The sequence below is a fragment of the Thamnophis elegans genome, unplaced genomic scaffold, assembly GCF_009769535.1.
Source record: "Thamnophis elegans isolate rThaEle1 unplaced genomic scaffold, rThaEle1.pri scaffold_103_arrow_ctg1, whole genome shotgun sequence".
Lineage (NCBI taxonomy): Eukaryota > Metazoa > Chordata > Lepidosauria > Squamata > Colubridae > Thamnophis > Thamnophis elegans.
The window spans coordinates 121,851-147,911 of NW_022473577.1; the positions used below are offsets into that span (position 1 = coordinate 121,851).

The window sequence follows — 26,061 nt, forward strand, 5'->3', positions numbered from 1 at the left end:
TCTACAGGGATTGCAAGCTACTATTTTCAAAAAGCCTGAAACAGTTATTGACTCTGAATTTTTATTTCCTTCTGGTAGCAGTGTTAGAGCAAGTCAAAACTGAAGTGAGAATTTGGGGATGGGTGGGTTTCCTACAGTGGTGGGTTTCAAAAATTGTTCGAACCTACTCTGTGGGTGTGGCCTCCTTTGTGGGAGTGGCTTGCCGCCCATATGACCGGATATGTAGATGCTGACGACACTTGTCAGAACTACCTTAAATTACCTCACACACAGCACTGGCATGCATAAGAATATGATGTCAACTTGTTTTTTAAAAGGCATCTTTGGTTTGCGTTAAAACAACTACAACACACGCAATGTTCTGATTGCACCACAAACGCAGTAGTCATCCTTACCTTTCACAGAGGCACTGAGTTTTATAAATATGAGCTTGATAGTGTAGAATAATCATATCCAAGGACCAGTGGTGGGTTTCAAAAATTTTTGGAACCTCTTCTGTAGGTGTGGCCTGCTTTCCGGGTCCACTGGTGGAACCTCTTCTAACCGGTTCGGTAGATTTGACGAACCGGTTCTACCGAATAGGTGCGAACTGGTAGGAACCCACCTCTGGTTTCCTACAGTAAGCGTTAAGCTGGTTAATGAAAGAGCCATTTACTCTGGATTTGTGCAATAGGCTAAACTGCGGTGTAAATCAGTTAAAGAGGTTGGTTGATATAATATGCTAAGCCTGGGGTGGGCAATTGATTTTCCTAAGGGGCCATATGAGAAACTGGAACTGTTGTGGGGACCCAAACCAGTATAACCTGATGTCCTCAAATTCCATCACTTCAACTTTGGCTATTCCAGATGAGCATTTTGCAGGTGCAGGAAAGTTTTGTCATCTTCTTACCCTCTCACAGCCACCAAAGGAACCAACTTGGCTTCTTCTCCTGTCCCTTATGGTGGACTTATTTACATTTGATTTCTAATTTCCAATTGATCTCACATGATCCAAAGGGCCAGATATGGTGGTGGTTGGGCATAAAATGCCTAGGTCTGTGCTAAGCCACAAGAGGAAACTTAACAAAGTTGTATGTTGCACAGCTGGGCTGCCGAATAAGCCTTTCCCCCCACTCCCACCCCTGGATATTGGGGAACTTAAAATTTCATGCCATGGGAACTGCAATGGGAATTGAGCTCAGGATTCACAGCAACAAAGAGCTTATCACAGTAACCTTCTGGTTAAACTCATTTTGACTTTGTAGCAGTTGCCTTGGGATCTGGCTCTGGAGAGTAGTATCATTGCCCTTTTGTCATGGTTGGATCATTTCCTAGGCTTGCTATAACTTATTGGCTGCCCATATACAGTAGCATCACAAGATGGGACCCATTGGAATGGTCTGCCTCAAGCACCTTATGAATCCAGCTACTTTCTGGTGGGTGCTTGGAGATGACCCTGACAATCTGTTGGGCAAAATCATTGAGTTCTTGGTTTGCTACTGTTCTGACCCAGGCTTCCTTAGAAAGCAAGAAACAGAGTCTTGATCCCAGCAAAAACCCCTTTTATTTATATGACTGTGAATTCCTTTCATTCACAGTCAGCAAGGCTTAGCAAACAGTCTTTCAGAGGAATGTTTATCAACACAAACCTTATCTCGTTTGGAGAACTGCCAAATAACTAGTTTCCAAAGGCAGGGCAAGGCAAAACTTGGCACAGTCTCTCCTATAGTCACAAACAGAACTTTCCACTCTTGAAATGACCGAATGACCAAATTGTTTCCTTCAAAAGCCCACTCCCCATTTGTTCCTCTTTTATTTTCTATAGGAGGGGCCAATCACCTCCAAGGTGTGTCTTTACTCCCACGTCAACCCTGCTTTCTTAGTTCTGGCAGCTCTGCGCATGCACACAGCGGGAACAGGCTTCAGCTGTTCCTCTGCCTCCCTGCTATCTAGCTCCCTCTCTGCCTCCAACGCAGAGCCCTCGTCTGAGCTTTTCTCAGCCCCCAGGACTGGACCCTGTTCCTCCCCAACCTCCTCACTGGCCACTGGCAGGCCACAACAGCTACTGGCAACTGGTGACTTGTCCCTGTGATCATTCCTTGGTGCCCTCTCTTGAATCACTATCCTTGAGGGAGCAGGTCTGTAATTTGGAGGTCCTCCTGAACTTGTAGCCCACACTTAAAGAGTAGGTGGAGGCTGTGGTCAGGAGAGCCTCACCTAGCTTTGGCTAGTCTACCTGGAGTGTGAGAAGTTGTTTCAGTAAATCATACCCTTATGAATACTTGGTCAAACTACTGCAACATCCTGTACATGGGTTTGCCTTTAAAGACCACTTCCAAATTTCGTTAGATTGCGTTAATGCAGCAACCTTTATAGTACGTGCTATTCCCTGGTCAGACAGCATTAACTTTGCTAATGTTCTGCATTCCTATAAGCTTCCAGGTGCAATTTTTAAGGTGTCGGTGTTGACCTTTAAAGCTTTTAACCAAGCTACTTTTGGGACTATGTTTCCTTGCATGAGTCAGCCTGACCTATTTATTCTTGTCATCGAGCCCAGCTGGTGGTTCTTCATTTGGAGGTGTTGCTTATCTAGGAATCCTCTCCCATTGGAAGTTAGACTTCATTTGCCACCTGGGAAGGGTGCAGGCAGAGCATGTTCAGAAGGACATTTAGGACCCAACACTTCTTTTTAGATTTTGCTCTCTCTGTCATTTTTTGACTATTTGCTATCTATAGTTTATCTCTCTGGATTTTATTGGATTCTGAATATGTGTCTTCTAGTGAAGTTACAGAGAAGCCTCAAGGGTGCAGTGGGGGTACAAATGCAATCAATAAATTCACCCTGGGAAATTCTGGGTGGCTAATTAATAACGTTTTAATCACATTTCAAATAGAATATTCATACAGGGTTAAAAGCAGGAGTGAAATCCAGCAGGTTCTGACACAGGTTCTGGAGAACCAGTAGCGGAAATTTTGAGTAGTTCGGCGAACGGGCAAATGATGCTTCTGGCTGGCTCCAGAGTGGAGTGAGAATGAAGATTTTGTAGTATCCTTCCCCTGCCATGCCCACCAAACCTCACCCACCAAGCCACACCATGCCACCAAGTCACTCCCACAAAACCGGTAACAAAAAAAATTGAATTTCACCACTGGTTAAAAGCTATCAGCTGGTCTCTGATTGGAGTCTGAACCTATCCAAGGTCCTCCACATCTTCCAGAGCCGACTCATAGGGCCCCTCACTGTCGGAATCTGTTTGCAGCTCCAACGGCTCCTGCTGGGTTACAACAGGCAGGTGTCTGCCTTTCCAAATCATGTCCAATCAATTTAATTTACCACATCAAGGTGTGTTAGCAAAGATCAAGAAAAATGGGGGAAGGGCGGGGGGGGGGTGAGCTAAATTTAAAGTGCTGTTGCAAAGGGTCTGAATATTTATGCCAATATAATATTTCAGGTTTTTTTTCTTGTTAATAAATTTACAGACATTTCTAGACTCCCCCCCCCCACTTTATCATTATGGGGTACTGAGTGTAGATTAATGAGGGGAAAAAAGAATTTCAACACCTGTAGAATCAGGCTGCAGCATAACAAAAGGGCAAAAGTGAAGGAGGTCTGAATACTTTCTGAATGCACTTGTATATAAAATAAAAGGAAGACACACAATCCGTTCACTGAAAAGCAGAACGAATGCATTACCAAATTGGTTTAAAAAGCAGGTTTGCCCATTCTTAGTTACAAAAGAAGAATGAGCATTCTGAAAAAATGGAAGACGGTTCATTAGAAGCCAAATGGTCCAGACATAGAAAAATAATTGGCTACATTTGCTCTCAATCTCATTGTAGGTGAGGTGGGAATCGGACAGAAAATGATTCTGTTGCCTGAACATATCTCATGGGATCAGATAAGGAGAAAGTAGACACGAGGTAGAAAAATGAAGACTAGTGAAAAAGATTTTTAAATAAGATTGTCTGGTTAAGTGGTTTAGCCTAAAATGGCCTGAAAGTGGTTCTTATATTTTAAAGGTGCTAAAATCTTTTCTCTCCAACAGGGCAATGTTGGTTCTCCTGGAAAAGCTGGCCTGATGGGAAATTCGGGCAAAGCTGTAAGATAGTTTCTTTCTCAAGTTTTACCCCCTTTTTTTGTTTTTGAACCAGAAGATTTGCCTTTTTTGAAGTATCAATCTTTACATATATACAGTGTGTTGTTCTTACAATCCCACCAACAGGGAGAACCAGGATTGCAAGGAGAACCAGGATCGCTGGGACCCAAAGGCCCATCAGTAAGTTTATTTGCTCGGTTTCTGGTTTAGATTGAGGCTCTGGATTTTTCTGATCCAGGTTTTTTAAAAAAATCACCTTCTGATGAGAAGTAATTTATAAACTGGGAGAGTTGTAGAAGTGGTGCATTTAACTTCCCTTTATTTTCTCTGTCTTGCTCTGTTTTTCTCATTTTTGCTCTCGTCAAAATGCAGTAAAACATAGATTTATATTCAATAAATTGAAGCTGAGAATTTGACTCCCAATATTCTAAAACAGCTCTCAGGAGCTATGAGTTCTTCAAAAGTTATACATTTAAGAAAAGAAGGGAATTATGAAATATATGTTTGGATAGGAACCTGTATTAATGATGTTTAATTTTAATTAAATGCAAATGGAATCCAATCCATTATTGTTTTTATTCTGGCCCTGTTTTTTTGTTTTTTTTTAACTTTTCAGTGCATAGCTTCCAGTTTGCAGTTCTCTGACAGGAAATATTTACACATTGCATAGATAAATCTAATTCCTTTCATTTATATTTGTAATATACATGAAAAGCCAGTGGAATTTCAAATAATCATTGTAGGAGGGCAGCCATGTTAGTTTATTGTAACCCCAAATTAAAAGGACTTTGATAACCTCTTCAGATTAACGTTACATTAAAAGACATGAGATTTTGTGAGCTACAGCTCATATTATTGCTGTATCGAATGAAGTGATCATTGAAAGTTTACAGCATGTCTTTTAATATTTAATGGTAGAAAAAAGTGCTATTGGACTCTCTCTGCTTTTTTGCATAATAGTGGCTCCCCAAAAGTAGCTTGGAAAAAAATTCAAATGCCGTGATGTATGCACACCTACAAAGATCAAACCATGGTATTCTCTGGGATAATCCATGAAAGTGGAAGTTGGACTTGAAAGAAGCAGGATAGGAAGAGTATCTATGCCTTTGAACTTTGGTGTTGGAGAAGACTCCCGACAATACCATGGACAACCAAAAATATAGAGCAATGTCTCATTGAACAGATAAGCCCAGAGTTCTCATTCAAAGCATAAATAACCAGGCTAAAATTATTTGACCATGGACACATTATGAAATCTAGCTCTCTGGAAAGGGATGTAATACTGAGAAAGTGGAAGGAAAGAGAAGAAGAGGATGACCAGTCACAAGATGGATGGATTCAGTTACAGGCAACGAGTGTACCAGGGAACTGATGGGAGACTTGAAGGAACAGGTTAGGGATAGATCTTCTTGAAGAAAGCCTACCTGTATTGTCACTTGGAGAGGGGTGGGTTGCTGCTGGTTTTACTACCGGTTCGCTACCTGGGCACAAAGTGCATGCACGAGATGGGAATCGGGAGCAACCCACCCCCAACATTGGTGTTAAAAGTGACTTGGCTTTTCACATAAACAATCCATCAATCAAAAGTAGCTTCCTTTCAAAACATTTTCCTATGTAGTCCATCATGATTCTTGCAGGAACAGATTCTCTGGGCCTTCCTTCTCAAGAAACGGCCAAATAGACAGTTATGAATTTTTATTTTTGTTTTGGAAATGTCATTCCTCAAGCAGAGGATCATTTCAGATATGATAGCAGAATCCTGCGTTACTTTCACCAAATCGCATGCCTTTTCAGCAATTAGTCTTGTACAAATTTCTCAAGAGACGAGGCGACTTTACATATACTGTATGTGTGTGTATCTGTCTATCTATCTATCTATCTCTGTCTGTCTGTCTGTCTGTCTGTCTGTCTGTAATGTCACAACCCCTGGTATGCCCAAATACTGGAGGAGCATACTGCTACACTTTTCTGTCTATCGGCTCACTCTGGGAGCCATCCAGGCAGAAAGCCATTTTTTTTAATGTTGCCTTTCTTACATCTGTGTTGCTATATATATATATTCTCTCTCTCTCTCTCTCTCTCTCTCTCTCTCTCTCTCAATATGATGGCTTTTTAAAAAGCGTGTATGCATTTATTAGCTATCTCTGGTGTTTTATTACCATATTTTATTAGCAATCTCTCTTATTTAATTAATATTGTTTTTATCATTTTATCAATTGTAGGGCAGTTTTTTTGTTTTTTTGTTTACAATAACTTTCTTTTCCACTGTTATGCTTCTTTGTGCTATTAGAAGACTTTGAACTGCTTGATTTTGGTAAAATATCACTATTAATCTTCCCAAACAGGCAATTTCACATCAAGAAATGTAGCTGTTTCTACTTCAACACTATATATTTTTGTTTCTTAAAAGGGTAGCAGAGGTGAGCCAGGCCCTGCTGGTCCTCCAGGGTCACCAGGTAAAACGGTAAGCAGGCAGTCTTGACTTCCATCCCTCTAGTTTGCTTGGTCAAGGGTTTGCGATCACCAGGTCATTCACTCAGGCAACGACAAGATGAAATGTGAATAGGGACCATTGTCCACTTGGTTCATTTTTCAACTCCTGGCTCAATTGCATCACTATTTGAACTTCCTAAAAAAAAAAATCTACTTTTTAAAAAACTAACATTTAGTATTGGAAGCTCCTTCACTCCTTACAGGGTGAAGTTAGATTTTAATATTCTTGTACCTTTATAAGGAACAGGAATGCCAAAAGGCTACCTCCCTCTTCCCCCTCCTTTTTTGCTACCCAGCATGAATACCTTCTTTGAAAGTCTTCGTATTTCATTTGTGCGGTTTCTGCTGGAAGGCCACTTTCCATATTCAGGCTCTGAAAGAATTCTCTGTTAGAAGGGAATGCACCATAGGCTCGGTGGCTTGTGGCATTCCCCCGAACCCATAAAGACCCCATTGTTTTAGCAGATTGATAAAATCAAGAAGGTGCTTTCCCCCTAAAACAGCTAATCATAACAAAGCAATTTATTCATGTATTTATAACATTTATATAGCCACCCATATTCTAACCAACTCCGGGTGGCTTCAGAGTTCGACATACCCATATATACTCGAGTATAGGCCGACCCGAATATAAGCCGAGGCACCTAATTTTACCACAAAAAAACTGGAAAAGTTATTGACTCGAGTATAAGCCTAGGGTGGGAAATGCAGCAGCTACCGGTAATGATGTCCCGTGCAGCCGCGGGAGCGATGTCCCGCCTCCTATGACACACGGCACAGTGATTCCTATCATTGGATCACTGTACCAGAGGAGGTGGGACATCACTATGTGGCTGCTTGCCATAACAAGGAGGAGGTGGGACATCGTTGCAGAGCGGCAGGAGGGGGAGGAAGTGGAATCGTAAGACATCCCTGCATTACATTAGAACGTGAGGAGGGGGGATGGTGCAGTGCGCGCTGCGCGGCAAACTGACACAGAGGGAGGGGAAACTCACATGGGCGCTGGGCCATTCACGAGCGTCACCCAACGGCATGGCCCCGCCCCCTTTTCTCCTCCATTTCAGGCAAATTTTTCACTGACTCGAGTATAAGCCGAGGCGGCTTTTTTCAGCCCAAAAAGTGGGCTGAAAAACTCGGCTTATACTTGAGTATATACGGTAGTCTCCTGTTTTGAATGAGATGCACAGCCAGCTGTGAGAAAGATCTAACCCAGAGACTGGCGGTCTATCTCAACTCTCCCTTTTCTCCAGCGCAAAAGTGCTCTAAACCGCTGCCATCTCTGATTGTTTTTACAGGGTGCAGAAGGAGACATTGGACTGCCAGGTTTACCTGGGCCGCCGGGACTGCCTGGTCCTAAAGGCAACAGGGTAAGGAGATGCAGGTCAGAAGATGCTTGACCACTTGACTCTGGTCAACATCTCTTCACAAAACGGAAGTTGTTTGCCTTGTGCCAAATTTAAATCCATGGAAAAGAGAAAAAACGGAAGGTTATGAAATCACCGTGTCAAGTTTTCTTTCCAGTGTTCTTTGAGAGTTATTGTACTGTACAATTAAAAGGTTGTTTTTTCCTCTTTAATTTTTCCCCTCTATTTCTCCTTTGCTAAATATTGACAGAACAATTCATCTTGCCGTTACAGCAACAGTCCCTAGTGTAATCTTTTCAATAAGAGAAATTCTCTGTTGCAGCTCCAGCCCTCTGGAATGATCTCCCTGTCGAGATCCGGACCCTTACTACCCTCCCGGCCTTCCGCAAAGCCACCAAGTCCTGGCTGCTCCAGCTGGCCGGGGGGTCCTGTGAAATATCCAGCCCCACGGAAATTGTGAATGTTGTGGTTTTGTTTTTAAAGTGTTGTCTTTGTCTAGTTTACCCCTTTCCCTTGTCTATTGTGAGCCGCCTGGAGTCCTTCGGGAGTGGGCGGCATACAAGACAAATAAAATAAAATCAATCAATCAAATCAAATAACCCAAAATATAGCATTTGTTTGTTCTCATTCTGTGTCCTTCATAAAGTACTGGCTGCCTGAGCCAAATTTTGTTGAAGTCCATCCCATCCTCTTCTGTAATAATTTCAAACCAAAGTTAATCCTTTGCCCTTCCTTGCAATTCTGTTTCCTGTACTCTGTATGACTAGAACCTCTAGGGTTGCTAAAGCTATTCAGATAATTTTGTGTGGAATTTATCTTACTTTCCATGTTTTTCTAGAGGTGAGCTTTCTGATTCTGAAGCCTCTTAGCCAGTAGCATCTGCAGAGGGGCTGTGGGGGATTCAGAGTAAGCTAAGTAATGTTGCAGCACCTTGGGGGATGCCCCACCCATTTTCTATGTGTGCTGTGACATCACACAAACGCCCCCAAAGAGGGTGCTGTTATACTGCAGTACTACTTCCACCATTCTGAGGAAAGCAGTAACACTCATTGGAGCTGATAGCAGAGCTTAGAATAGGGGTGTCAAACTCAAAGCCTGCAGGACGGATCCAGCCTAAGGGGTGCTTAGATCTGGTCTGTGGGGAAGTGAAGGAAATCGTGAAGGAATGGCCTGTGGTGCCCCTGCCAGCAAAAATGGGCTCCCGAGCTCCATTTTCGCTGGCAGAAGGTTGCAGGGGGCCATCCCAGCCGAAAACAGAGATCAGGAGCCCATTTTCGCTGGTAGAGTGCTCGGGCCACCATAGGTGCCCCTGACACAACTGACATCAAGCTGGCCATGGCCACACTGGGCACACCCACCCTGGTCTCCCGAGGTCAAACACAACTCAATGCGGCCCTCGTGAAATTGAGTTTGACATCCCTGGAAATTAAAAGAGGAAATGATGAATGAGAAAAGCTTAATTGAAAAATATATTGAGACATTTATTCAGGATTATTTTTTTAAAAAAACTTTAAATGTGCCCTACATAGAAAACAAAAATTAGTTGCCGCACAAGCGATTACGCTATATTACACTGCTGTAATGCTTATCACCTGAATCTAGACTAGGGTTCTCCAATCTTGGCAACTTAAAGCCTGGCGGACTTCAACTTCCAGAATTCCCCAGCCAGCAAAGCTGGGAGTTGAAGTCCGCCAGGCTTAAAGTTGCCAAGGTTGGAGACCAGAGGTGATATTCAGCAGGTTCTGACCAGTCTTGGAAAACCAGTAGTGGGAATTTTGAGTAATTCAGAGAACCTGTAAATACCACCTCTGACTGGCCCCACCCCATCTATTGTCTGCCTCCCAAGTCCCAGCTGACTGGAAGGAAATGGGAAATTTGCAGTAATCTTCCCCTGGAGTGGGGAGGGAATGGAGATTTTACACTATTCTTCCCCTGCCACGCCCACCAAGCCACACCCACAGAACCGGTAGTAAAAAATTTGAATCCCACCACTGTCTAGACCAGTGATGAGTTTCTAATTTTTTTCCTACTGGTTTGCTCGTGCGTGCCTCCTGCCGCTGCTACTACCGGTTCGCCCGATCTCAGCAACCTACCTCTGGTCCTCACCACTGATTCTCTGCAAATGCATTTCTCATTTCAAACTGCATGACATTCCTGGAGAGAATTTTTCCTATGCACCAGTTGAAGTGGGCAGTTCCAGATACCTGAATGAACGCACCTTTGGAATTGCCTCAAACTTTGAACTGAATGGGGATCTTGCTTTCACATGAGTTTTCATTCCAGTGGGTGCGAGAGTGTAAGCATGTGGATGTGGATTAAGATGATGAAATGCTAAGTATTCATAGAGCATGCTTTTATGTTTTAATGTTTAATTAATATTCCATTCATATTTTAAGATGTGGTAGCAGAGCACTCTAGAAGGCAAATCATACATTCTCACTTTCTAAATACAGACCTGACTCATTGTTTAATTATTAGGCCATATTTATATAACTGCATTTTTCATTTGTATTTAGGGTTCAGCTGGCGGGCGAGGGCCAAAAGGAGAACAAGTGAGTATATAAACTTGCACAATCCATTTATTTTCCAACCTTGCCAAAAACTCTGGAAAGTATACGGTGCATATTTACAATCTAGGCTTGTCTATCTTTTTATATCACAGGGACCTGCTGGGGGAGAAGGAGAGTCTGGACAAAGAGGCGACCTTGTAAGACTCAATGTGTTCACTCCTTTCAATAGGAAATATTCAGACTTAAAATACAAAAAAACCCCTATTGTGTCTCTTAGTGTGACTAAATAGTTCAAGGAAATTGTTCTTGCCAACACTGCAGATTTAATAAAGGAAGCCTTTAGTAATGTAGCAAAATGTTAGGAAGGGATTTGCAATTCATAGAACATGCCAGATGCAATAAAATCACAAAGCTGCCTATTTCCACATTTATTATTTATTCAATTGATATGGTTGTGTAATCGCCAATGACCAGATAGGGCCTCCAAAAAGGATTAAAGACACATCATCATGATAAATAATGGACGCAAATGCTATCTGACTAGGTTATGGTAGTCTTCCCGGAAAAAAAAAACAAAGCCTATAACCCTCTCCAAATCAAGAAATGTGAGCTGGGTTCTTAGTTCTTCTTGCCGCGTGACAAAGTCTTTGCTGAGCTTGATGACAATCTGAGAACCACTATCATTAATGCATCTCTTCCCTACCCGGCAATGATTGGCTGATTTGGTCCAGAAAGCAGCACTTCATTTACTTATGAGGGTTCACCGACAAAAGGGCGACCGACAAAAGCGCGCCCGACTAAACCACGGTGACAAAACTGCAAGTTCTAAAGCGCTCCGACGAATCAGCGCTGAATCGCGCCGACAACAGCGCGGTGACAGAACTGTGCTGTAAACCTAACCCTAACCCTAACCGTAACCCTAACCCTAACCCTAAACGTAATCCTAACCCTAACCCTAACCCTAACCATAAACCTAACCCTAACCCTAAAACTAACCCTAAACCTAACCCTTACTTTCTTCTGTCGACGCGCTGTTGAAAATCGCCCTTTTGTCGCCGCGCTGTTGTCACCGCGTTGATGACATCGCGGTTTTAGCGACGCGGTTTTGTCGGTGCGCTTTTGTCGTGCGCGCTTTTGTCGGGTCACGCTTATGAGAGTTGGTTCGCTGGAGCTTCTCCCCAAGTGGGAACTTGAAATTTCCCTCTTTTAAAAATAAATGCATGAATCAGATTGGCAGCCCTCAAGGCCAAGGTAATCTTCATGGCTTTATTCTCAGGTGCTAGCTCCATGTTTCTTTTATAAGACCTCCCACTGAATATGATCATTCCTGAACTTTCACTCATCAATGGCTGTCCTACTTGAGGATTCTGGGCCACAAAAACCTAGACAGCGCTAAGATTGGGGAAGACATGTATTAATTGCACTAGCTGTTTCTGATACAAAAACTTATTAGGTTTCATATTTTTGATGGTTGCAAAGATTGGAGGCCAAGAATGCCCCAAATAAAAATACCGTGAATTTGACATATAACCGTTTTTATACAGCGAAAACTCATCCAAGGCCCAACTCAACACTCCAACTTCAAAATGTATATTCTGTTGCGGAATTTGTGGTTATTGCTTTCTATCCTTTTGAAGCATCCCTCTAAGACTTCTCCTTTCCTGTAATTATGGTAATACCTGTATACACTCTATATGTAGAAAGAATAATATGAAATGGATTATATGTAAAACTGCACATATCTATGCCAACCTGACACCATTCATCTTGCTTTGTTAGGGTGACGCCGGTTTGCCAGGCCCTAAAGGATCTGTAAGTATGATGAACTGCAGGGTTACTGAAAATCCAAAACATAATAAATCAGCAGAATGTGGTAAAAAAAAAAAAAGAGGGTAGTTGTTTGCTTTCGCAAATATGTTAAAATATTCAGTTCCCCAAGGAAAGAAGCTAAGATGGAATGATTCATCCATTTTCTCCTTTTAAAACTGTGGATTATTCTCTGGAGACTTTTCTTTTTTCAAAAGTGAGAAATGTAACTTTTCCTAATGTGTAGAACAGAGGAGGGGCGAGCATGTAAAAATGAAGTTGGTAAAACAATAAAAGTATATAAAAACTCTGGGAAAGAAATGAAGGATTTAGAACTAAGTATTGGCAAAGCAGTACCTGCCAAGTCAATTTCTATATAGCATGTATCCAGATCTACACACCTTCTAGAGCACAGAGCATCACTGCTATAAGGCGTAAACCCTTGGCATCCTTAACTGCGGTTCAGATTTCTACATAGCCATGTAGTCCAATTGCATTGCAAATCAGGATGCAACATCTGATCTACTTTAGAAGTTATTTTAAAATTGTGGCTACCAGCATGCAAAAAGAAGCAAAGGGAAATGTACTGAATGGAACCCTGTTTTTTGATAGGGTGATATATCAAATACTCTATCTCTATCATCTCTATATCTATCTATCTATCTATCTATCTATCTATCTATCTATCTATCTATCTATCTATCTATCATCATCTATCCATCCATCCATCATCTATCTATCTATCTATCTATCTATCTATCTATCTATCTATCTATCTATCTATCTATCTATCTATCTATCTATCTATCATCTATCTATCTATCTCTATCTCTATCTCTATCTCTATCTCTATCTCTATATCTTATCTCTATCTATCTATCTCTCTATCTCTATCTCTATTTCTATCTCTTATCTATATCTTATCTATATCTTATCTATATCTTATCTATCTATCTATCCATCCATCCATCTATCATCATTATCTATCTATCTATCTATCTATCTATCTATCTATCTATCCATCCATCCATCCATCCATCCATCCATCTATCATCATCATCATTATCTATCTATCTATCTATCTATCTATCTATCTATCTATCTATCTATCTATCTATCCATCCATCCATCCATCCATCCATCCATCCATCCATCCATCCATCCATCCATCCACCCACCCATCCATCATCATTATCTATCTATCTGTCTGTCTGTCTGTCTGTCTGTCTGTCTGTCTGTCTGTCTGTCTGTCTGTCCGTCCGTCCGTCCGTCCGTCCGTCCATCCATCCATCCATCCATCCATCCATCCATCCATCCATCCATCCATCCATCCATCTATCGTCACGTTGGTTCCTGTTACTTAGATTGCCTTTCACTTTTGCAAATTATCAGCTCATTTCAATCTGTGGAAGGTGCAAAATTAAACTCCCTCTTACCTCCATGGTAAAATTCTGCTATAGAGCGCGTTATTTTGGGTGTGTTGAATTAAACATGAAAAGATGCTGAAGGTTCTTTTTTTAGATAAACTCAAGGGGTTCACAGTTCTCGTGATGTGTGGCAACATGTCTCAGTGGTGTCTGGAGAGGGAGCAGCATTTGTTGACTCGGTGGTGCTTGGACTGGAATATTATAATTAATGACGTTTAAACAAACTGGAATATGAAAAGTTAATCATCCACCTCATCTGAAAGCCATTAGGCCTGGTTGTCCTGGACTAATGGAGAAATATTGTTATATATTATAAAGTGTTATGTGTTATTACTTACATGAAGGGAAGAAAAATGGTGAAGGCGGCAAGAGAAATGCGATTTGTTCATCTCTGATTAAGCAGTTATGATGATCTGAAGGGTGAAAATGTGCCCTGGATGGTTTAGAAAGGGAAAAGAGGCTTTGCAATTTATTTCTGTGAATGGCAGAGGACTACAGTAACCATTCAAACTTAATAGAGTTCGAGTACTAGAGGACTATATTGAATTTCCGAAATACGCAATGTAATGTTTTAGTGGAATTGAGTTACATTTTGGAAAACAATACTCACCTACATGCTGCAATTACAGCTCTCACTGAATAGTCTCATCGTATCAGTTCTCCGTATAATCATTCTAGGGGCTTTCTTTTCATCTGTACATATGACTCAATGAGACAATTCTTCTGTGATGGTTGCAACCGTTTATTACATTTCCCTTTCCCTTTCTTCCTCCTTTCCTCCTTTCCTTTCTTCCATTCTTCCATCCATCCTTCTTCTGCAGCTTACAACAATACCCTCCTAATTTTCTCTTTCCCCAAGAAGAGAAATAGCTCCCCACCATCCCAAATGCTTGTACGACCAAATTCTATCTTAGCTAATATTTCTTTCCTTGGCAGTGATATTTATAGAACACAAAAGTGATGAGCTTAAACGCCCTTGTATTTTATAGCCTTCTGGTGGTTAAGCTGTTTTTAAATATTTAATATATTCATAGGATTTGTGCAAAGAGAGGAATTGGAAATTGCTTCGGGGATTCATATTGCTTAAATAATGTTTTGCTGCACAGGTGCCTGTGGGGACAAGGGAAATAAAATGCTACTTGCTATGTGGAAGCTTCTTTTTTGGTTTAAGAGGAGAACACAAAAATAATAATAATTTTTAAAAACCTGACTGAAATGTAAGGTGCCACATCAGATTTCCAGGTTATTTCTCCCTCCTAGGACTTCTTTGCAGAATTTCAGATCAAAAGTAATGTGAAATGTTATGATGTCATACAGGGGTGGGTTCCGTCTGCAGCTACTGCCGGTTAGCTCAGGGATGCGCCACACGTATGCTTGATGTGCGCTGTGTGCGCATGCACAATGCAACAAAAATTGCTCTGCGCATGCGCAGAAGGCAAAAATAACGCATCGCCAAGAGAACCGGTTCAGGGGCATGGCAGGCCTGGGCCGTTGCCAATTCCAGGCCGCCAAGTTATTACCACTTCGCCGGAACCGGTCCGAACCGGTAGGAACTCACCTCTGGTGTCATAATAGCCAGAGGTGGGCAGCACATGAATTAACAACCGGTTCACCCATCCCCAAAAATGTGAGAGCGTGCGTGCACATGCACACTTTGCTCGTGTGTGTGCCATCCGCACATGTGCCTGGCCTTCCATGCATGTTCTTCACTTACGTGTGTGCCTTGCACACATGTGTGCGGCATCAAAAACAAGGCTAAATAAGACAGTATATCTCTGGGGCAGGTGGGCAGGCCCTTCTCACCTGCAGGTCACAGCTACCAGCTCTCCAGAACCGGTCCAATCCGGCAGCAGCCCACCAATGATATAGCATCTTATAACAGGGTATATAATCGTTGATAGTGGAAATCCACATGTTTGGGAATTAAACCTATGGATTCACTGGAATGCCCTGTGCCTTGGAGGAGATAAAAGAAGACAGCATTTGTTATCTGTGTATTGAAAAACCTTCTCATTTAGCAAGCTCACATTATCATTTAACAAGGTGTCAAGAAAGTTAAGATAAATGCCACGAAGGAGGAAGCAGAGTTCTGGTATTATAAACTTTTAATTATGAAGAAAGTTGTTTACCTCTTGCCCCCTTCTTTGTTAGGATGGCAATCTTGGTGAACCTGGCTCACGTGGGCCCGAGGGAAACCGTGGCATGCCTGGCATAGAAGGATTCCGTGGGCCTCCTGGCCCCCGTGGTTTGCAAGGGGAACAAGGGTCTCAGGGGCTGCCTGGCAGTCAGGGACCAGCGGTGAGTAACAGTTCCTTTTTTATAATATGAGTGTTGTCCTGGCAAGTGCAATTCCATTCTTCGAAGAATAGATGCGGGAAGAAGAATGTATTTCGTACTGCTTGCTAGCATGGCTACCAGTTATGAGTTAAGAAGGATCCTTTCTGTCACGACACTTGATTGGCTTTGCGTGGAGTGCTTTGAGTGGAACACTAGTGCTGTCCTAGCTGAAACAGCACATTACACAATGCAAGAGGGATGAAGACCTCCTTTTTTGCCCAAAACCTTAATGGGGTGCAGAGATTGTTACTTCCAGAGGCCTTCTGCATCCTGGGCAAGGGGTTACGACAAACACTGCCGATATATTTCAAGACCTTGAAGTCTGAAAGGGAAGCAATTGGTTGGGTCTCCAGATGGATCATAAATGGTTTGTGCTTTCCACGGAGCTTGAGGGTGACTCTCCCCACCTCTCCAGGGAAACGTGACCTGCCCCAGTTACAGCCCTAATTGAGGGCCTATATTTCTAATAGGTTCATTGTGAATCTATTAGTGTCCTGGATCCTCTACAACAGTGGTCTCCAACCATGGCAACTTTAAGACTTGTGGACTTCAACTACCAGAGTTGGGAACTCTGGGAATTGAAGTCCACAGGTCTTAAAGTTGCCAAGGCTGGAGACCACTGCTCTACAATATCTAAGATGCCAGCCTTAATGCTACTCTTTCAGCTGAGTTTGCCCACAGCAGCATAGAGTTTTGGAAAACAATTGGAACTACTAATGAAATACATATTCAATAAATTTGTGCAGGCAGCAGCAAAGAACAGGTAGAACTAAACCATAGGGTGAACAGGGCAGGCAATCCACCTTTGAGAATTAATCCTAGGCTGGGAGTAATTCAACTCCTACTGAAAAGGTCCTTCCTCAGTCTAGGACTGTGATGGCAAATCTATGGCACGTGTGCCAGAGGTGGCATGCAGAACCCTCTCTTCTGGCACGCACTGTCCCTGCAATTATATTCCTTTTAGAATTTTGGCCTGCCACACTTTCTCTTATTTCATTATGCTGTTTCATTAGTATAGTTGATGGGAGGGGGGAATAGACAGTAGTAGGATTGTGGAATGTATTGTTATCATTCTTTCCTAGAAGACCAAGGTCATTTTTTGTCTCCGCACTTTTACACCTGACCGGAAGTAGCTGGCTGGAGACGCCAGTGTGGAAGAAGAAGATTGGACCATGTGATGGATTGTGGGTGTGGGGACAATGGACTTTTAACTGAGTGGAATTCTGATGTAATTTCCAGAATTGGGATTAACACAGATGTGCTAAGATGTCTGCTTTATTAAATTGGAACTTTAAGGATCGTTAAGCCTTGGACTCTGATTTAATTCTACATGATACTTGGAGCGCTGACACACATGCTGTCACTCCAGGTCAGATCTCCATGGCGTTTCTTTCGTGAACTTCTTTTTCCCTGCAAACGATGAAACAGAAGTTCTCAAAAGAAAAAGATCTTCTTCTTTCTGCCGGTGTTGGGATTCCTCACTTCCTGCCGGCCAGCTGGTCTTTGGGTCTCTGCTGCGCATGTGCACCTGTCTACAAACATGCATCCATATCCATACATGCGCACGTATGCACCAATGGTGGGTTGCAAATATTTTTACTGCCAGTTTGGGCGCACTCCTGCGCCCGTGCAAAGGTGGCGTGGGCAGAGCCTCCCGCTTCCACTACTACCAGTTCAGGTGGGTGGGCGGGGCCTCCCGCCTCCACTACTACCAGTTCAGTCAAACTGGGCTGAATTGGGAGCAACCCACCAATAGTCTGTGCATGCCAACACATGCACCCCAGAGGTGGGGGTGCTGGTGCTGCCAGTTTGGCCTGGATCAGCCGAACCAATAGTAGCGGCGGCGGGAGGCTCCGCTCACCTGCCCGGACACTTCTGAGCATGCACAGAAATATCATGTGTGCAGGGGAGCGCGCCCGAACTGGCAGTAACAAAATTGGGAACCCACCACTGATGTGCACATATATGTCTATGAATGCCCACGTTCGCGTGTGTGCTCCTTTCAGTTTGGGCATTCGTGTGGGTGCAATTTAGGCACTCGGTGCCTAAAAAGTTCTCCATCACTGGTCTAGGAAGTGCAGAGTCATTGCACTTATTTTCACTGGAAAAAATAACTGTTCCTCAACCACTCTGCTTTTCAGTTTTCGAATTGTCCCTTGCCTGACGTTTACCCTTGAAGGTGCTTTTTTGGTAAACTGCACTTGGATTTGTGTGATAACGAGCATGAACCTGCGGTAGGCAAAGGGCGCAATGAGAACTCTTTGCAACTCTCAGGCTGAATTGGAGTAGCAGAGTTTTCTACTCAAGGGGTGTGCCTGACTCTATGGGGAATCCCTTCTTGCCTCTGTTCTCATGCCCCACATACTCAGCTCCCCTCTTCTTCTGTTTATCTTCTTTCTGAAGTAAGGGGTTAGGAAGCAGCATAAAGGACTCACTGGCATCCTGTAGTTGGGACCTTAATGCATGTTCTGGTCTATATTCTTATTCTTGGCTTTCTGCTCCTTGTATTATTGGAACTGCTTCAATCTGCAGGCTTGAAAATATGCCTGCAGCTGCAGAATTGTTCCCTTTGCTGCTCATAATCCCATCTACTCCATCCTTACACAATCACTATGTTATTTTAATGTTGTATTTCTTTCAGGGCAGAGAGCCGACTGATTTGCATATTAAACAGGTTTGCATGAGAGTAATACAAGGTAAATAAAAACACTCTTAATATATTTTTAAGGTTGCTCATGAGTATATTTTAATGTACATACCTAACGCTACAATATGATGTGCCTATGTTCTGTTTTGTCCACTCTTGCATTCATTTTCACTTAGCATTGTCTTGTGCTAATTTTTGAAATCCAGCGGGATTTACTAACTATAACAGCTGAAGTGCAGGATCTGGGTTTGCAAACTCAGATTCAAGGTCTCTTACTCTATCATGATTCAAATCCAATCACACTCTCACACAACCCAAGATATTTCACAGGCCTATTGTGTAGATCAGGGGTAGTCAACCTTTTTATACCTACCGCCCACTTTTGTATCTCTGTTAGTAGTAAAATTTTCTAACCGCCCATATTAATGGTGATTTATAAAGTAGGGAAGTAACTTTACTTTATAAAATGTATAAAGCAGAGTTACAGCAAACCCCTACCGCCCACCATGAAAGCTGGAATGCCCACTAGTGGACGGTAGGGACCAGGTTGACTACCACTGGTGTAGATAAAGCAGCAATGTATGTTTTACCCCACCAGGTACTATAGAGGTCTCAAGAATAAGGCAAAAAATAAATAACGTAATAAATGAAATGTGACTGATTTATAACAATGCCAGTACAAAGTTGGAATGTGAGAGAGGTTTTTAGATGTCATGAGGTGTAGTACATGCTACTAGCATATACAGCATATGCTTTTCTAAGTTTGCTGGGAAGATAATAAAAACGACAATCTCTTTAAAAAGAAAACCCTAAATGCAGCCTTATCTATGTACTATGTACTAGGTATATCTTGTAACACATTGAACCTTACTTGGTGAGGGAGCAGCAAGCAAGTGATCAAGGCACTAAACTATTTACACCATCGAAGACAATTTTGGCATCAGAATTACGATTTTTGCAGAGATGTCGTTTTTAAAAGGGGGCCAATCATAGCAATTCATTTCTTAAGAGAAAATTAAACTCTTCTCCAAGAAACTCATATCTAAACTTCTAGATCTCTCTCTCTCTCTCTCTCTCTCTCCCTCCCTCCCTCCCTCCCTCCCTCCCTCTCCCTCTCCCTCTCCCTCTCCATCTCTATCTCTATCTCTTTATCCCTCCCTCTTTTTCTCCCCCTCTCTCCCTCCCTCCCTCCCTCACACATAGATATTCTCCATGGAAATTTTCTTCATGGAAAATAGGTTTCGTGATTGGTGTTTTTTTTTAACTAATAGGATTACATTTGGAACTGCTAAATGATCATTCATTCTTTCTTCCTATGGTGGGTGTCAGATCACTGAAAAATGGATGTGACATATCCATTGCCTCCAAATGTTTGCAAATCCAACCCCAAAATCTCTAGGGAGGCTAAGAAAACCTCTAATCTGAAACTAGCAGTCAAACCTAGATAGATTATGATCTGTTTCTCAGGAGGTTTCCTGGGTTTGCAAGAGAAATCGATCGGTTCAACCTTAGGACCTTAGCACAATAAGGTTATTCCAGTAAACAGGAATATGTGTTAAATAGAAGATCTTCCTTCCCCACCCCAGTCCTACTGATATTACTCATCTACAGGCATTAATCATAAATAATGTTAACTCATTGCTTCTACCTAATGTTGTAGACTGACCTCTTCCCTCCCTGCTGAACAAGAAGGGCCCATGAAGCTTTTCCCTTCTAGGATTCCCAGATTCTGAAGTGGGGAATTCAGCTGTTCTAAATAAGGCCCGCTCTGAAGGGAAGCCTTAATCTCACTCTCACAGCAAATCTCTTCAAATCTGACTTCTTGCCACATGAACAATCAGCAATAATCCGTATACCATCAACCAGTTTATAACCCTAGCAAATTTCATAGTAATAGATTATCTATCATGAATTTAGGAAACTTGTACACCGATGGTTTCCACCGTTTTGAAATCAGATGTGAAGTTTTGCAATTCCCAAAATACAGGGAGCCATGATGGTGCAATGATCAGAATGCAGAATTGCAGGCTAACTCTGCCCACAGCCAGGAGTTCGATCCTGACTGGCTCAAGGTTGATTTAGACCCTCCATCCTTCCGGTTGTCAGTAAAATCATGACCTAAATTGTTGGGGGCAATATGCGGACATTGTAAACCGCTCAGAGAATGCCGGTATATAAGTCTGAAGTGTTACTACTATTGCTATTAAAAAAAAAACCTGAGCTAATTTATCTCTAGCTCAGCTTCCTCTTCTAACATCCAGAGATTTGAAACAGTCCGTGTAGCTCTTCTCAACTGTCAGCTCAAGAGGACTGACACAGATTTCCCCTTTCCCCCCTTTTTAAGCAGGAGAGGAGACTTATGCCAAGTATTAGGCTGTTCGGTTTTCTTCATTTCTTTTTCTTCTCTTTTTGTGAGGAGAAGGAGGACTTTAGTTTTGATTTTGCCACAACACTTGCAGCGATTAACACTAAAGGAAAGGCATAGTTTGCCTCATGAATTGTGAAAGGAAGATACGTTTGTATCTTGTCCGCAAACTGCTTAAGAGAGAAGGCAGAGGGGAGAAGGTGACGGTGTGGAAATGGTCTGCATGGACTTCAACACTTCATTCTTTTCATTGAGCAGAACAATTGGTGCAGATGGCTGCTAGTCTTCGGAGGCCTGAATTTGGGGCTCCTGGCATTCCAGGCCCACCTGGCCCACCTGGCTCCCCTGGACTTCCAGGAGACAGTGGCTTCCCAGGACAGGCTGGATCCCGTGGATTGCCTGGTCTTAAAGGCCCTCCTGGTGAGATTGGTCCGAAAGGTCCGAAAGGTGAGAAATTCAGAATATTGCTTTGTGCATCAGATTTATATTATTATTATTATTATTATTATTATTATTATTATTATTATTATTATTATCATCATCATCATCATCATCATCATCATCGTCATCGTCATCGTCATCATTATCATTATTATTATGTGGTTAATCTTTGGTGAGATTCACAGCCTTTGGGGCTGGTTGTTGTTGTTATTATTATACAATTGTATCACAGCGGCCAGTTGTTTCGCCGGATTTGGCATTGGTTACTAGTCGGGCCCCACCCAGGGGCCTAGGACGTCGTAACGTATTTTCGTAATATGCGTGCAGATCCAAGCAGTGCGGCTTTTTGCATTTGACTCATGGTGATTTTGTCAATTTTTAACTGTTTTAAATGTAATTCCAGTGCTTTTGGAATAGCACCCAGTCTGCCAATTACCACTGGAATTACCACTGCTGGTTTGTGCCATAGTCGTTGAATTTCAAATTTTAAGTCCTGGTATTTTCTTGCAGATGTTTCATTGCCCAAACTATGGTAGGTCACTCCAGTTCATTCAGAGTTCTTCAAACATTTTGGGTTTCTAAAGTGACCCTTAGGTGGAATTTTTTCCATCAAGTAAGCCTGGGCTAACCTTCCATTCTTTTTTTTTTTGTTAGTCTGTCTGTTCTAGAACAAACAGAAATTCCTTGGCTTTACAAATACGACAGTCGTTGGAATAGGCAGAAGGTGCAACATCTAATCCACATCACAGCCATATGGGGCATCTCAATAGTGCTGATATTTTTTAGCTCTAATCAGAAAAATGTGAAAGAAAAGATTTGGGCCAGGTCGGCTATTTTTGATCCTGAGCAAATTGGGATATGGGGGAAGTGGTTGAGTGGGAGCATAATTCGCTTTCCCCAGCATTTCAATATGTGCTGTTTTTCAAGATCCGAGGTGAGTGTTCTGGTCCTTATTCAGCTGTTGAGTGAGCTCATCTGGCAGATGAAGAGCGGTGTCATTATTATGTAGATAATACTCTATTTCCCTAATGTAATCTGAAGGATGTTTGGCTGCAAGGGTATAAAACCGATGCCTGCAATGGATGCAATTAATTCTTGGTGATCTACTTAGGGTAGATGTTCATCAGGTCCGGTGATTCTCAACCTAGTTTGGATATACTGGTTCGTAGCTTAGGGTGCAACTTCGTATTTTATCCGCTAAGTGAAATTTGTCATGCTACTATGAACATTTCCAAAGGCACCATGCAGTGGCCTGACAAATAGCATATGGGTTTCGAGTAAATCGCAGTCCAGGCTCAATAGGAACATATGTCTGCTGGAGAAAACTAATTCTGTGAAACAGTTCTCTTGCTCAAAGATCAGAGGTGGCTAAAAAGGAGAGAGAGAGGAAGTGAAAATTAGCCAAGCTTTAGACCAAAATAGCTTGTTGTCTGACAACCCCTACAAGATAATTACCACTGGCACACAGTAATCAGCACCTAAAAGCATGTTATACCTAAAAGAAGGAGAATGGGAACGAGTGTGTAAAGTAGGCTGGCATGATAACAGCGGCTAATTAATCTGCACAAAGGAAGAATGCAAAGCCTGCATTTTATATCTCGCAGTTAACAAAAACAAAACAAAAAACAGGAATAGGTGAGAAATGCAAAGCTTCCGGGAGAATGTGGCCTGCCAAGAGCAGTCCATAGATTATAGAATAAAATCTATAATGTTTTAGCCATATTGTAGCAGAAAATGACCAGCTCTTTGTCAGAGGGAGAGGTTTATTTGTGCAAAGGTTCAGTAGTGATTGATCAAGCAAAATCTGAACCCCGAAGGGCAGTTGTTTACAGTCTTTTATACTTTTATCGATCATCCCAAAGTACCTGGCCTTCTTGTGTCACGTAGACCTCATATACAATCTTCCAAAACAGAGACAGGACATTCATTACTCATTTACCTCCCCACAGGGGGTATTGGTACAAATATCCTGTTTCATTTGTTAGGTGAAGCAAACAGAACAACTAATCTTAAAGGTAATCATTCCTTTTTCCCATTCCACCTGGTAAAGAAACTTTAATACCCAAATAATCTGTCTAGTTATCAAATCCTCTTTTAATATTCCTCCTAATGATAGTTCAGTCTGTATCAGGGGTGGGTTTCAACCGGTTCGCGGCGGTCCCTGCGAACTGGTTGGTCGCCGAACCCGGAAGTAAGTAACTTCCGGGAAGGGCACGCCCACCCGCGGTCCTTACCCGGTTTTGACGAGTTCTGCGCTTCCACGCATGTGCAGGACGCATACAGTGCCTGCGCGATCGTCCAGGAGCAGCTGGAGCGTCGCACAGACGCTAGTACGCATGCGTGCACCGCGTGCGTGCACGAGGATGCCGCCGGCCCCATTCCAACCGAACCGGTTGGAACGGGGCGAGAAACCCACCCCTGGTCTGTATCTAGGCAATTCTCCAAAGCAAGCCAGGAAGAAGGGAATTCTAAAACAGGCAAAGAGTTAACGTGGCAGCCTCAGGAAGGATGGCGAGATCCCATTAGGACAGCCTCCTTGCTGAATGCTAGAAAAGGAAAGGGAAAAAAAAAACACACTTCTCTGTAATGTCTCCCACAGCTAAACAAAACTATTCTGATTTAATGAACCAAATGGCCTTTTCTGGTTGTCAGCATTGCAAGGATCTGAAAATCTGCAGTATCAGCTGTTTCAGAGTGAACTTAATTCCTCTGGTGTTGCTTAACTATTCCGGATAAAAATCAAAGCATCCTTTACGCTTAATAAGAACTTAATAGTAAGGCATAGAAACCCCACATTTACTAACTGCAATGAAACGTAGGCACTCTTAGAAATTACGAGATAGAAAAAAAAGGGGGCAGAGTTTAATGGAAAGGAAAACTAACTGCAAAAAAAAAATATCGAAGTCTTGGAATAAGAAAATTTATAATATTCTTAAAACTCTCTGGTATTATTAACATGACTAGATGCCTGCAATGGACCATATAGATTAGCCAGCTTTTATTCACTTCTAAGCTACATCCAAGGTATTAGGACTTATTTTTAAAGCTGTAAATAGCTGGCAGCAGATATATCTGAAAGTGCATCAAACTTTCAGGTCTGTTCTCAAGGCTTTTTCGGGTGCCTTGATAAAAGCATTCACCATAAACTTTTAAAAGCATTGACAATCAGAACCCTACGTGTCTTTGAATGTTGGTGTCTTAATCTCTTGCCTAGTTACTTCCTTAATTAAAGGCAAGCCATTCCAGACCAGAAGAGACTTTATCAACAACGATACTTTCTCCACAGAGCTTCTCAGGCCAAACAAAGCCTTTTTAATTCGTTTTAATAGTTTTAAGGACCTGCTACAGTTGATTGTAGCCCAACTGGAAATTTTAAACAAGGTGGCAGGTAGCACGCAAATGTTTTAAAGAAGCAAGGGGGTAGGAAATGTATATAAAATGAAATAAAAATGTGTTGTTTTTTAAAAATTTTTATTTTAGGTGACACGGGTGAGAAGGGGGAGAGAGGATTCCCAGGTCAAGGGCCCAAAGGCTTGCCAGGAACAATAGGACTCCCCGGTAAGTATTGAAAATGGCATCTGGGTCATCCAAGAAATGAGAAAACCATTTCACATTAGAAGCTCCATTTAACACAGTGCTGGAAATAAAGGCATCTGCTTTGAAGAATGAGCACTTCTCTCTCTCTCTCTACACACTGTTGGAAGAAATGTCCATTGGGTTCAGTTCCAAGTGGGAAAAAAGACACATGGAGGCTGTTTGGAAAGATTGTTTGATGATGGACAGCGCCATATGGGGTTTTTATGGGGGGTCCTGGGCAAATGAGCACATGGGATGTGTGTGTGTGTGTGTGTGTGTGTGTGTGTGTGTGTGTTGCATTTGTGCTGATAAATAAATAAAGGGAGACTAGTATAGATCTATTTCAAGCTATTTAGCTCTCATCAGCTAGCCACACCCTTACTGGGATTTGGCTAGCTGATGAGAGCTAAATAGCTTGAAGTAGATCTATACTAGTCTCCCTTTATTTATTTATCCGCACAAATGCAACACAAATGTAACAAAGGCAACAGTAAAAATAATGGCTTTCTGTCTGGATGGTCTCTTGAGATGAGCCAATAGACAGAGAAAGGAATCAGTCTGCTTCCTCCCATATTTGGGCATACCAGGGGTTGTGACATAATACATACATACATACATACATACATACATACATACATACATACATAATGTGTGTGTGGGTATGTATACACACACACACACACACACACACACCCATACCCTACATATACATATACATATACATATACATATACATATGTACATACACTCTCATTTAGAGACACATCATTTAGGAGTCTGTTTTCAGATTCATTCTCTCTCTCTCTCTCTCTCTCTCTCTCTCTCTCTCTCTCTCTCTCCCTCCCTCCCTCCCTCCCTCCCTCCCTCCCCCCCCTCTCTCTCTGATGTAATGAAGAAGGTTTGGGGCAATTCCTATTATGGTTGAGAGCTACTCCTACCTTTATTGGATCTTGGGTGAGGGTATTTGCTTATGAATAGACCTAGCCATCTTTTTATCTCTTAAGTGCTGACATCTGCTG

General features: G+C 42.2%; 1 protein-coding gene across 1 annotated transcript in view; it reads left to right on the top strand.

Moving 5' to 3' along the window:
- Nucleotides 1-26,061, top strand: part of LOC116523215 (collagen alpha-1(IX) chain-like) — a 116,165-nt gene that overhangs the window by 87,324 nt on the left and 2,780 nt on the right. Inside the window, exons 29-39 of the mRNA XM_032238303.1 lie at nt 4,026-4,079; nt 4,203-4,256; nt 6,487-6,540; nt 7,865-7,936; nt 10,450-10,485; nt 10,596-10,640; nt 12,223-12,255; nt 15,828-15,974; nt 18,655-18,709; nt 21,284-21,472; nt 24,947-25,024. Coding sequence (XP_032094194.1) covers nt 4,026-4,079; nt 4,203-4,256; nt 6,487-6,540; nt 7,865-7,936; nt 10,450-10,485; nt 10,596-10,640; nt 12,223-12,255; nt 15,828-15,974; nt 18,655-18,709; nt 21,284-21,472; nt 24,947-25,024 — 817 coding nt within the window. The remainder of the gene's footprint in view (nt 1-4,025; nt 4,080-4,202; nt 4,257-6,486; nt 6,541-7,864; nt 7,937-10,449; nt 10,486-10,595; nt 10,641-12,222; nt 12,256-15,827; nt 15,975-18,654; nt 18,710-21,283; nt 21,473-24,946; nt 25,025-26,061) is intronic.